Consider the following 12,347-nt stretch of genomic DNA (forward strand, 5'->3'; position numbering starts at 1 on the left):
TCTATGTCTAAAATTCATATATGAGTGAGTAAATACCATGTTCCTCTTTATTGTGACTGGGTTACCTCATTCAGTATGTTTTCTTCTAGTTCCATCCATTTGCCTGCAAATTTCAAGATTCCATTTTTTTTTATGCTGAGTAGTATTCCATTGTGTAAATATACCATATCTTCTTTATCCATTCTTCAGTTGAGCGACATCTAGGTTGGTTCCAGGTTCTTGCTATTACAAATAATGCTGCAAACATAGTTGAACAGATGTCTTTGATACATGGATGTGGACCATTTGGGTATATGCCTAAGAGGGGGAATACCGGGTCCTGTGGTAGACAGATTCCCATTTTTCTGAAGAACCTCCATACTGATATCCAAAATGTCTGTACAAGTTTGCACTCCCACCAGCAGTGTAGAAGTGTTTCCCTTTCTCCACATCCTTTCCAGCATAAGCTCTGTCTGAAATTTTTGTTCAAATAACTATCTTTTACATTCTTGAATATATCTTCCTTGCTACTATTTATATCTTGGTAAATTGCTGCAATATTTTAATTTGGCATACATGAAAGCTTTCAAATTTATAAAACAACATTTCAGCACCTCTAGTAGGAATACAACTAAAATGCAAATTCACATGTGTTGACCTGCCTCTGACTCTATCTTTGTTCTATTTTCCACAGAAACCACCATGCAAAGGCTTTTACTAATGAAGGAACATAAATGCACAAGATGGGAAATAACAGCACAAACAGTATGAGAGTAAAGTGCACTGATCAACAAATGCTGTTTCAGTACTCGCTCTTGGCAACCACCTATATCTCTGGGCAGAAGCCTTAACTCTATAGTTCACCTTGATGAACATACCGAGATATTCAAGATGGGCAGCAACAGTACCAGCACTGCTGAGAGCAATTGCAATGCTACACATCTGACATTTCAGTACTCACTCTATGCAACTACCTATATCTTCATATTCATCCCTGGTCTCCTGGCTAACAGTGCAGCCTTGTGGGTTCTGTGCCGCTTCATCAGCAAGAAGAATAAGGCCATCATTTTCATGATCAACCTCTCAGTGGCAGATCTTGCTCATGTCCTATCCTTACCTCTCCGGATTTACTATTATATCAATCGTCACTGGCCATTCCAGAGGGCGCTTTGCCTGCTCTGCTTTTATCTGAAATATCTCAACATGTATGCCAGCATTTTTTTCTTGACATGCATCAGCCTTCAGAGGTGCCTCTTTCTCCTCAAGCCATTCAGTGCCAGAAACTGGAAACGTAGGTATGATGTGGCCATCAGTGCTACTATCTGGGTCATCGTGGGGACTGCCTGTTTGCCACTTCCCATACTGAGAAGTGCTGGTTTAGCCAACAACAGGGAATCCTGCTTTGCCGATTTAGGTCTTCATGACATTAGTATGGCTTCCTCCATTGGTATGGTAACCGCCGCAGAACTTGGAGGGTTCATATTGCCTGTTGTAATCATTACATATTGCACATGGAAAACAAGAAAATCTTTACAGGAATTTCAAGATCCACCTCAGAATATGAAAGAGAGGAAAAAGGCTTTGAGGATGGTCCTAATGTGTGCAGTGGTATTCATAGTGTGTTTCACCCCTTACCATCTGAACTTCCCATTCTTTATGATGGTGAAGCAACATGTCTTTTCAAACTGTTCATTTATTAAGAGCACTCTGTGTTTCCACATCATTTCCTTGTGTCTTGCAAATCTAAATTGTTGCCTTGATCCAGTTGTGTATTATTTTATGACTTCAGAATTTCGTGATCAATTTTCAGAACATGGCAGTTTGGTCATCCAGTCATGTTTGCGATGTAAGGACAGTACTTTGGAAATTCATCAGAGGAGAGAGAATCTTCAGACTATCTCTCTTGAATGTTTGGATATTCCAACACAATGTGATGAAATAATTATCTAGAATAATCTTTATACTCTGTCAGTTTAGCCATGCCATTTCAAAGTGATACTGAGTGTCATGAAGAAACATGGTCACTTCACTCAATATAATCTCTCTGCAGGAGTTCTCTATGGCAAGATCACCTGTGGACCTCCTGGGAAAATAACTTTCTTCACACAAAGTGATAATTAACAGAAAGAGTCTCACACCTGTTCCTCAGAAATGAGGCCAATATTCTCATCTTCACCTGAAAAAACAAGATATCCTAATAACTAGTGTACATGTAAATCCTATCCAAAAATTGAGATGTCTGCATCAGAATATGACCCTAATTTTATTTAGATAACATACACTACTTGTGTCAATTGTATTACAGAAGGATGACTTTTCATATTGATATAATTTATGAAAATTAGCAACGTTATAACTTAAAATAACTATAAGATTTTCTTTTTCTCACCTTGAAGAAAAAAAATCAATTCAGATGAGCCTCTCAAAATTACCATGGAAACCACAATGCAAACACCTTAAATAAGAACTGTACTGAGCATATTTAACAAACTTGAGGTTAAAGACTTAAAATGAAATCTTTTTTGCTTAAATGTCTGTGAGTTTGTGATGTGATGCACATTTTTGTTTACTGGCACTACTTGGAAAATATTCTTATCTATCTGTTTACCAAAATCAATGGTGTCATTCCTTGGCTAGGTTGATTGTTTCATATGTAACTTCAGATACAACTTCATTTGGTATATTTAAATCAACAGATCAAAGATGAATCACACAATATATGTGGTCTTCATTTTGCTAAGTTTTAGTTTTTACAAGCAAAATACACCAATGAACTGAATTGAATCCTATCACTAATACAGAACAAGCATTGTCATTTTTTTAAAATCCCTGTTGTTGCATCAATACTAATATAAATCGTTCCCACTGGAAATTTTGAAACTAACGATTTTCAAATATTGAATATCATTAAAATGAAATTTTATAAAGCAATGGTTAGTTTTATAAAATTCTATTTTTGTCTTGTCTATTTTTGAATGGTCTTTAATTTTTATTATATTTTTGGATTAGTATATAAGGAAATGCATTTCATTGTGATATTTTCATATGTATACATCACTGTACTTTCTTATTTACTCCTCACCCACAGCCTTTTCTTGATTGCACTCCAATTCTTGTTGGTGTCCTTTCTTCCTCCTGAATTCTTCTTTCTTCATTCTTGATACAAATGTTCTGTTACCTCTTGTATTTGGTTACCTCTCTTATCATACTTTGTTTGTGTCCCTTTATATCTCTCCCTTTCATGTCTACTTTGATGTTTCATGTGTGTGTAGATGTGTGTGTGTATAACGTATGATTCTTAAATATTTGTCTGGTTTATCAACATATTGATCTTCAGTTTCATTCATTTCCTCAAAATGTTGTAATTTAATTCTTTAAAGTTGAATAAAATTCCATTGCTTATAATACTACACTTTGTTGATCCATTCATTCATTGATAGATGTGCTTAGACTGGTTCTATATCTTTGCTATTGTGAACAGTTCAACAATAAACATGCATGTGGAGACATCCCTATGATAAGATTTCTTACAACCCATCAGCTATATACCCAGAAATAGAACAGTTAGTTGGATCTTGTTTTTAAATAGAATGAGCTAATATCTTTTTATTAGTGAGTTAAGGCCATTTATATTTAACATTGCTATTAAGAGAGGTCTGCTACTTCATTTAATTTAGTTGGATGTGTTAGAACTAGCGGTTTTCTGTGTTGGGCATGATAGATACCTTTCTAACCCCCCTTGGTCATTTATCATTTATTCCTCTCATAAAATTTATCATTTGTTATACTATTATTAAAAAAAGACTATCTTCCTTTTCTGTGTATAAGTGTGTGTGTGTGTGTGTTATGTATGCCTTTGAGTGTGTGCAGATGGAAGCCACAGTTTTAAATTTTGATGTCTTTCTTGATCTCTCTCCATTTTACATTTTGAGACAGGGTATCTAGTATTATACCTGAGTTAATCACTTGGTTAGACTAGGTACCCAATGAGGAGAATATACCTGCCTATGCCTTACCAGTGTTGGAGTTGCAGTTGCTTACTGTTCTGCCTGGCTTTTATATTGGGGCTGGGGACAGAAACTTGTGGTCTTGTGTTTATGCAGCGGGCACATAATGAATTTCTCCATCTCCACTAATCTGTGGTATTATTTTAAGCATTTTTTGAGTGCTGGCTTGGTGGCTATGAATTGATAGCTTGGCTGGATATAGAAATCTTTGTTGGCAGTTATTTACTCTGGGACCTTAAAAATATCATTCCGTGGTTTCATGGCTTTAAGACTTTTGGTGAGAGATGTGATATTATTTGGATGTGCTTACATTTTGGGTGGGTTGCATTTTCCCCTAACAGCCTTTAATATTATATTTTTACAGTTCATTTATAATGTCCTTTGATGTCTTTCTTCTCCAGTGATGCTTCTTTAGGCCTCTAAAGCCTATTGTGTTTTGATGTCTATAAAGATTATACGTATTTGATAATTTTTCTGTTGTAATTTTGTTGCCTTTAGTTTTTACTGTAGCTTCGTCTATCATATGAGTTCTTATGTTTGATATCTTGAGAGTAATCCACAGTTTTTGGATGTTGTGGTCATGCTCATTTATTTTTTTCCATCACTAATATTTTAATATAGTAATTCCTTGTCCTTGTCCTCTACCTGATAGTCTATAGTTTGCTCAGTTGCTTGTTTGTGGTACTTTATATTACATTTTAGGGTAACTGAAATCTTTATTTTTAACAATAATATTTGTCTTCAAATTATGAATTTTCTTGATGACGTTTTTTTTCAAATTTATGACTTTCTCATTCTACTTTTGAGTTTCATACATGTTAATGATTTTCCTCTGCATGTTACTTACTTTCCTGTCTAGGTTCTGGTTTAATTTTCCTGCCTTGTTCATATACAAGTTTATATTCTTTCAGGTTGTTTGTCTTTTTCGCTAATAACTTTGAGATCTAATTTCATATTTAAACATGTCAATATTTTTTATTTTGTTAAGTGAGGAGTTCTGAGCATTTGGATAAGGCATGTTGCAGTTTTCATTGTTATTGTTTGTTTCTGAATTGCAATTTGTACAAAATTTGATGTGGATATTTTTTATTTTATTTGGAAATCTTAGTAACCTGTTCTTGAAGCCTCTATCAGCAGTAGTACTCAATGAGGCTTAAGAAAACTGTTGTAGCAGCACCAAGCCTAAATATACAAGATGTAGAAATGTATTTTCAAAATTAATTAAAACATACTAACACATCACCAATACCATAAGTCAATAAATAGCAAAACCAATACAGAGTAAGCTTTCAAATTAAAATGTAGAGTAATTGTGAACCTGTTTCCTTCTACTAGGTTGTCATATCCAGCCTTGCTATGATAGTATGTGCCTAGTCTTATTGTATCTTTTGCTGTGGTGATATTCTTGGAACTATTTTTTTAAGGAAATCAGAGGATTGATGGATCTGGGGAAGACAAGAGACATGGGTGAGACCTTGGAGATGAGGAGGGGAGAAACATGGGTTAGCATGTAATGAACGATAGAAGAATAAAAAAAGGAAAATTTGTTTTCAGGATCACTCAGGGTCATTAATATAAACATCAGTTACTGTATTGGGATTCATTGCTTCTCTCATGTCTATTGAATCTGTTTGTTTCTGAAATATATTTACTTATGAATTGCAGTTCTTTTTATTATATTTGTAATGCTAATATCTCTAACTTTTCAAACTAAAATCTCTCACAATTATCTTCTGTTAATAAGCCCATTCTTATTCCTGGCTTAATTACTTATAGTCTCCTATGGCTTTGAAAGCACAGTTGTCAATTTATCTAGAGTAATTTTTTAAAGACAAGAAAAATACTGCTTTCTCCTATGGAAAAAAAGTAGATGAGATTCACTTTATGGACTTTATGTTATTTATTTTTGCAATTCAAGATTATTTTGTTTCCTTCCTTGCTCTATCAGCTGTGTTTAGATAGGTAAAGTTGCTACACATATGAGGTCTGAATACTAAAAGTATGATTAGCTGTTTTGACAGCTAGAATATCTTTGAATATAAATATTTCTACATACATACATATATATGTATATATGTATATAATTGACTTTCCAACATCATTACTCGCTTCAAGAACTAATATATTTAGAAGTACTTTATTTGTTGTAGTGAGGTTGTCTACCTTTTATTTATTCTTTAAATTTAAAATTGAAACAAGCTTGCTTTACATGTCAATCACAGTTCTTTCACCCCCCTCCCCTGTTCTTATCACCCCTATCCCTTCCCCCTTTCTGCTCCCCAGGGAGGGTGAGTCTGTCACATCATTTGGAGCAGGGCCCACGCCCTCCTCCATGTGTCTAGGCTGAGAGAGTATCCCTCTATATTGAATGGGCTTCCAAAGTCCATTCATATACTAGGAATAAATACTGCCCCATTACCAGAGGCCCCATAGACTGCCCAGTCCTCCTAAATAACACCCATTTTCAGGGGTTCTGGATCAGTCTTATGCTGGTTTCCCAGTTATCAATATGGGGTTCTTGTATTCCCTCTTGCTCAGGTCAGCTGTTTCTGTGGGTTTCTCCAGCTTTGATTATTATTCCTCCCTTTCTGCAACTTGATTCCAGGTGTTCAGCTCAGTGTTTAGCTGTGGGTGTCTGCTTCTGCTTCCATCAGCTACTAGATGAAAGTTATAGGTTGTACTTAAGAAGCATGGGCTCGGCTTCTATCCTCTTTAGGAATACTTTGTAGAAACTCCCCTATGCATTTGAAGTTTTATTTCAGAAACATTAAACCAATTTTGGAAACTGACTCATTGCTACTATGGATAATGAACTTTATTCAACAAGTTTGAAGAAGTGTGTGCATGTATACACAAACACACACACACACACACACACACAGAGAGAGAGAGAGAGAGAGAGGAGAAGTAGAGAGAGAAACAGAGACAGAGAGAAAAATATGAAATAATCTAACTTTTGAACATTTTTGAAGTTATTAGAACTCTCCAGAAACCTACTGTCACTCTTAGATCTAGATGAAGTCCTATAAACAGATACATTGATCCAGTATTTCTGGAGCTGTACAACTATTCAATTCTGTCTTTTAATTTCTTGTTCCAAAACACAGGTGAGAAAGAATTTTTTAATTGATTAGAACTGTGGATGTAACTTATTGACAGTACTTTGAACTGGATCCTAGTACCATTTGCACCCATTCTAAACTGTGTAATCTATAGTAAGATACTTTATCAACCTGAAGCTCTATTCTCAGCTGTAATGTGGTGATAATATTTGATCTTTGAACTTCATGAAACTCCAATAAGAAATATAGATAAGGAAGCTTTTTATACTATAATGGCTGTTCAAACATAAGGGCGCAGGGAAGGCATAGTATTAACAAATTCAAAAGGTTAGTGAGATGGTCAAGCATATAATACTGTTTGTTTCCAAGCCTGACCATCTGAGTTGGGTTTCTGAAACCTACACTACATCCGAAGGAAATAACAATGACAGTTGTTTTATGACCTTCCACGTCTTTTAAAAGGAATGTAATCAATGTAAGGAAATAGAATACACTCCTAAACCAGTCTTATTTCCCAATATTCTCTCCAACCCTGCCCCATTTGATCTCTCCTGTTCCTATCCCACCTGCCCCAGTCAAGCTTGAAATTGATTCTAATTGCTATTCATGGGAAAATTATTCTTCTGTCAGATGTGGGGTTGGTGAAGATCTTTTCCCACCCTGTTGGATGCCATTTTGTCCTATTGATGGTGTCCTTTGCCGTACAGAAGCTTTTCAGTTTCATTAGGTCCCATTTACTAATTGTTGATCTTAGTATCTGTGAGATTGGTGTTCTCTTCAGGAAGTGGTCTTCTGTTTCAATGCATTCAGGCTATTTTCTATTTTCCACTTTTTCTTCTATTAGGTTCAGTGTGTGTGGATTTATGTTGAAGTATTTGATCCATTTGGACTTGACTTTTGTACATTCTGACAGATATGGATTTATTTACATTCTTCTACATGCCAACATCTAGTTAGACCAGCACCATTTGTTGAAGATGCTTTTTTTCTCCATTATATACTTCTGATTTCTTTATCAAAATTCAGATGTGCAGATTTACAACTGGGTTTTTGATTCAATATTTTAGTTCTGTAGTACAGCTTAAAATCAGGGACAGTGATACCCCTAGAAGTTCTTTTATTGTACAAGATTGTTTTAGCTAACCTTGTTGTTCTTCCATATGAAGCTGAGTATTGTCCTTTCTAGGTCTGTAAAGAATGGTGTTGATAGTTGGAGCCATTATGGGGTTAGTAAGAAATCTAGTACTGCAGAATATCCCAGGAATCCACAAGGATGGCTCCAACTAAGAATCTATGCAATAATGTAGAGGGTACCTTCCCCTATAATCAGATTGATGACTACCTTTATTATCATCCTACAACCTTCATCCAGTAGCTGATGGAAGCAGAAGCAGAGATTCACAGCTAAGCACTGAGCCAAACTCTTAGAATCCAGTTGTAGAGAGGGAGGAGTGATGAGCAAAGGGGTCAAGACCAGGTTGTAGAAACCCACAGAAACAGCTGCCCCAGCACCAGACTGACACCAGACTGACACCTAGGGAACATGTATACAACCAAATTAGGCCCCTAAATGTGGGAGACATGGGCAGTTGATGACACCACTGACAGTGGATCCAGTATTTATCCCCAGTGCATAGAGTGGCTTTTTGGAGTCCATTCCCTGTGGAGGACTGACTTACTCAACCTAAATACAGGAAGGAGGACTTTGGTCCTGTTTAAATGATGTAACAGACTTAGATGATTTCCCCATGGGAGGCCTCACCCTCTCTAAGGAGTGGATGGGTGTGGGCTGGGGAGATGGTGGGGGGAGTGGGAGGATGGGAGGGAGAAGGAACTGGATTGGCATATAAAGTAAGATATATATATTTCCTATTTTACATATAGATCCCAGTTCCCTCTCCTTCCATTCCAAGCCCCCTGACCTGCCTCCCATCCCATCCCTGCTACACTACACAGGGAGATTGATGCCTTCCAGGAGGGATGATCAAAATATGTCAACTCATTTGGAATAGTGTCTAGGCCCTTTCTCCTGCCTCTAGACTCAGGGGGTATCACTCCATGGGGATTGTGCTCTCAAAGTCCTTCTGTGCACCAGGGATACATCCTGGTTCCACTGTCAGAGGTCCCATAAACTTCTCAGGCCTCCTAATTGAGACCCATGCTCAGGGGTTTTGAGTCAGTCCAATGCTGGTTTCCCAGCTATTAGTCTGGGAGTCCTGAACAAGCTCCCCCTTGTTCAGGTCAGCTGTCTCTGTGGGTTTCTGTAGCCTGGTCTTTATCCCTTTTCTTATCACTCTTCCCTCTCTGCAACAGGGTTCCAGGAGTTCAGCTCACTGTTTAGCTGTGGGTGTCTGCTTCTGTTTCCATCAGCTACTAATGAGGGCTCTATGGTGACATATAAGTTAGTTAACAATCTCATTATCAGAAAAGGGTATTTAAGATAGCCTTTCCACTGTTGCTCAGATTGTTAGTTGGGGGTCATCCTTCTTGGTCTCTGAACATTTCTCTAGAGTCAGTTTTCTCTTTAAACCTATAACGGCTCCCTCTATTATGGTATTTCTTTTTTTGTTTTGTTTTATTTTTATTTTATTTTTCATCCATAAAGAACTTGAGTTACAGATGCTTGGAGGCACAGTCATCTGAGCTCTTCTTGGGAATCCACTTGTGAGCCCTCCGTATTTAATAAACACTGATCGGGGCTGAGAAAGGCTCCTTTCAGCCTTGTCCCCCAGTCTAAGGGAATTGCCATTAAGCTCCTGAGGAAGGTAGAGATGTGTGGTGAGAGAAATGAGAAATGAGCATGCCAGATCCCTTCTCTCAGGTATGCAATAAAGTTTTTGGTCATACCATTTTGCTATCACCAAGACCACTGAGCACTGTCCTGTTTTTTAATTATTATTATTATTTTTTGCTCTAGTCTATTCATCCCCTGACTCAGTCTTCCTAGTCTCACATGTTTTCGTCTCCTACCCTTCTCTTTCTCCCAATTCCCTCTCCACTCACTGAACCCCACTCCACTCCCAATATGTCCAGGAGATCTTGTTTCTTTCCCCTTCTGTGGGGAACCTTGTATGAATCTTTTAAGTTCCTCCTTGTATCATAGTTTTTATGGCGGTGTGAATTATAGGCTAGTGATCCTTTGCTTTATGTATAAATTTCATATATGAGTGAGTTTATCAATTCTTTTCTGTTTTTTGATTTGTTGTTGATGGTGGTGGTGTGATAGATTTATCCTACTTTTTCTTTTGGCTTCTGGTAAAGTGGGATTATATATTGCCTATGTTTTTGTGAGTGTAATTAACTTCCTTGGATTGGAATTTTCCCTCCGGAACTTTCTGTAGGGCTGGATTTTTGGATATATATTGTGTAAATCTGGTTTTGTCATGGAAAGTCTTGGTTTCTCCATCTATAGATATTGAGAGTTTTCCTGGGAATAGCATTCTGGACTGGTGTCAGTGATCTCTTAGTGTTTTGATAACATCTATCCAGGACCATCTGACTTTCAGAGTTTCCATGGAGAAATCTCGTGTAATTTTGATAGGTCTGCCTTTGTATGTTACTTGGCCTTCTTCCTTCACTGCTCTTAATAGTCTTTCTTTATTCGGTATGTTTTGTGTTTTGATTATTATATGTCAAGGGGAATTTTTTTTTTTTGTTCATTCTATTTGGTATCAGTATGCTTCTTTCATAGGCATGTCCACATGTCCTTCTTCAGGTTGGGGAAGTTTTCGTCTATGGTTTATTTATTTATTTATTTATTTATTTATTCATTCATTCATTTATTTATTCTTTATTTATTTATTTATTTTATTTAACCAAGTCCATTTAAATGAAAACAAACATTTATAGAAAATATTTGGGAATTTGGGCGTCGTTCTCTACAAACTACTTCCTGCTGGTAAGGGGCGCTGTCATGGGGGATTCTAAGAAGATTCAGAAATCCTGGCTGTAGTCTGTAAGGCTGCTTTGTCCAGCTGTTTTGAATGTAGGATCACCTGGTACTCTGTTTCAGACAGTCTGGCTTGATCAAACCACATTAACCTGGAAGGAATCTACAATCATTTTCTGTGGAAACAAAAATAGAAATCCTTTTCCCCAGTAACTTGTCCTTCAACTTAAATTTTGGAGTCAAAGCATTTTTTTTTTAAATTTATTATTTTACATATCAATCCCAGTTCCCTCTCCCTCCTTCCTTCCCTCCCTCCCTCCCTCACTTTTACCCTCTCTGCCCTCTCATATGCACTCTAACCACCCTCCCCTCCCATCCCCCCACCCCAATTCCATATGTAGGGGAACGACATCCAGTTGTGGTCATGTAGATCAGACAGGTCATGTGAAGTATGGACTAGGGCTTCTCTCCTGTCTCTAGATTAAGGCAGTTATCCCTCCATGGGGGATGTGTTCGCAAAGTCCTTTTGTGCACCAGGGATACATCCTGGCTCCACTGTCTGAGGTCCCTTAGACTGCTCAGTCCTTCTGGCTGAGACCCATATTCAGGGGGGCCTGAGTCAGTCCCATGCTGGCTTCCCAGCTATCAGTCTGGTGGCCCCTTAGCTCCTCCTTGTTCAGGTAAGCTGTCTCTATGTGTTTCTGCTACCTGGTCTTGTCCTCTCTATCTGCATCTGGGTTCTAGTTCAACTCAGTGTTTATGTATGGGTGTTTGCTCCTGTTTCCAACAGGTATTAGATGAGGGCTCCATGGATGAGTTAGTTGTTGATCTCACTCTTCGGGAAGGGCACTTATGGAAGCCTTTCCACAGATGCTCAAATTGTTAGTTGGCGGCAGTCTTGTAGTTCTCTAGACCTTTCTTTGTGTTGAATTTTATCTTCAAACCAATATTGGCCCCCTCTTTCATGTTCTCTCTCTCTCTCTCCCTCCCTCCCTGTGTCTCTCTCTCTCTCTCCTGTCTTCTATTCCTAACCAGGCTCAATCTTCCTGGTCAAACGTGTTTTCCTTTCCTCCCCCTTGTTTTCTCCTACTTCTCTCTCCATTTGCTGCCCCCCCCCCACTTCCCCTGGGCTCTGGGGGACTTGTCCCTTCCCGGTTCTGTGAGGGACTTTATATGAATCTCTTAGAATACACCTTGTATCCTAGTTCCTCTGGTGCTGTAAATTATAGGCTGGTGATCCTTTGCTCTAGGTCTAAAATCCATATATGAGTGAGTACATACTGTGTTCTTCTTTTTGTGACTGGGTTACCTCATTCAGGATGGTTTCTTCAAGTGCCATCCACTTGCCTGCGAATTTCAAGATACCATTATTTTTTTTCTGCAGAGTAGTATTTCCATTGTGTAGATGTG

General features: G+C 37.7%; 1 protein-coding gene across 1 annotated transcript; it reads left to right on the plus strand.

Annotated features, from left to right (window-relative positions):
* The first annotated feature begins 683 nt into the window (after nucleotides 1-683).
* LOC127217675 (putative P2Y purinoceptor 10) lies at nucleotides 684-3,378 on the plus strand. The gene has a single exon (XM_051178662.1). The coding sequence runs from the start codon at nucleotides 871-873 to the stop codon at nucleotides 1,927-1,929; it is 1,059 nt and encodes a 352-aa protein (XP_051034619.1). The 5' UTR covers nucleotides 684-870; the 3' UTR covers nucleotides 1,930-3,378.
* The last annotated feature ends 8,969 nt before the right edge of the window (nucleotides 3,379-12,347 follow it).

Source organism: Phodopus roborovskii, unplaced genomic scaffold (assembly GCF_943737965.1).
Source record: "Phodopus roborovskii unplaced genomic scaffold, PHOROB, whole genome shotgun sequence".
Classification (NCBI taxonomy): Eukaryota; Metazoa; Chordata; class Mammalia; order Rodentia; family Cricetidae; genus Phodopus; species Phodopus roborovskii.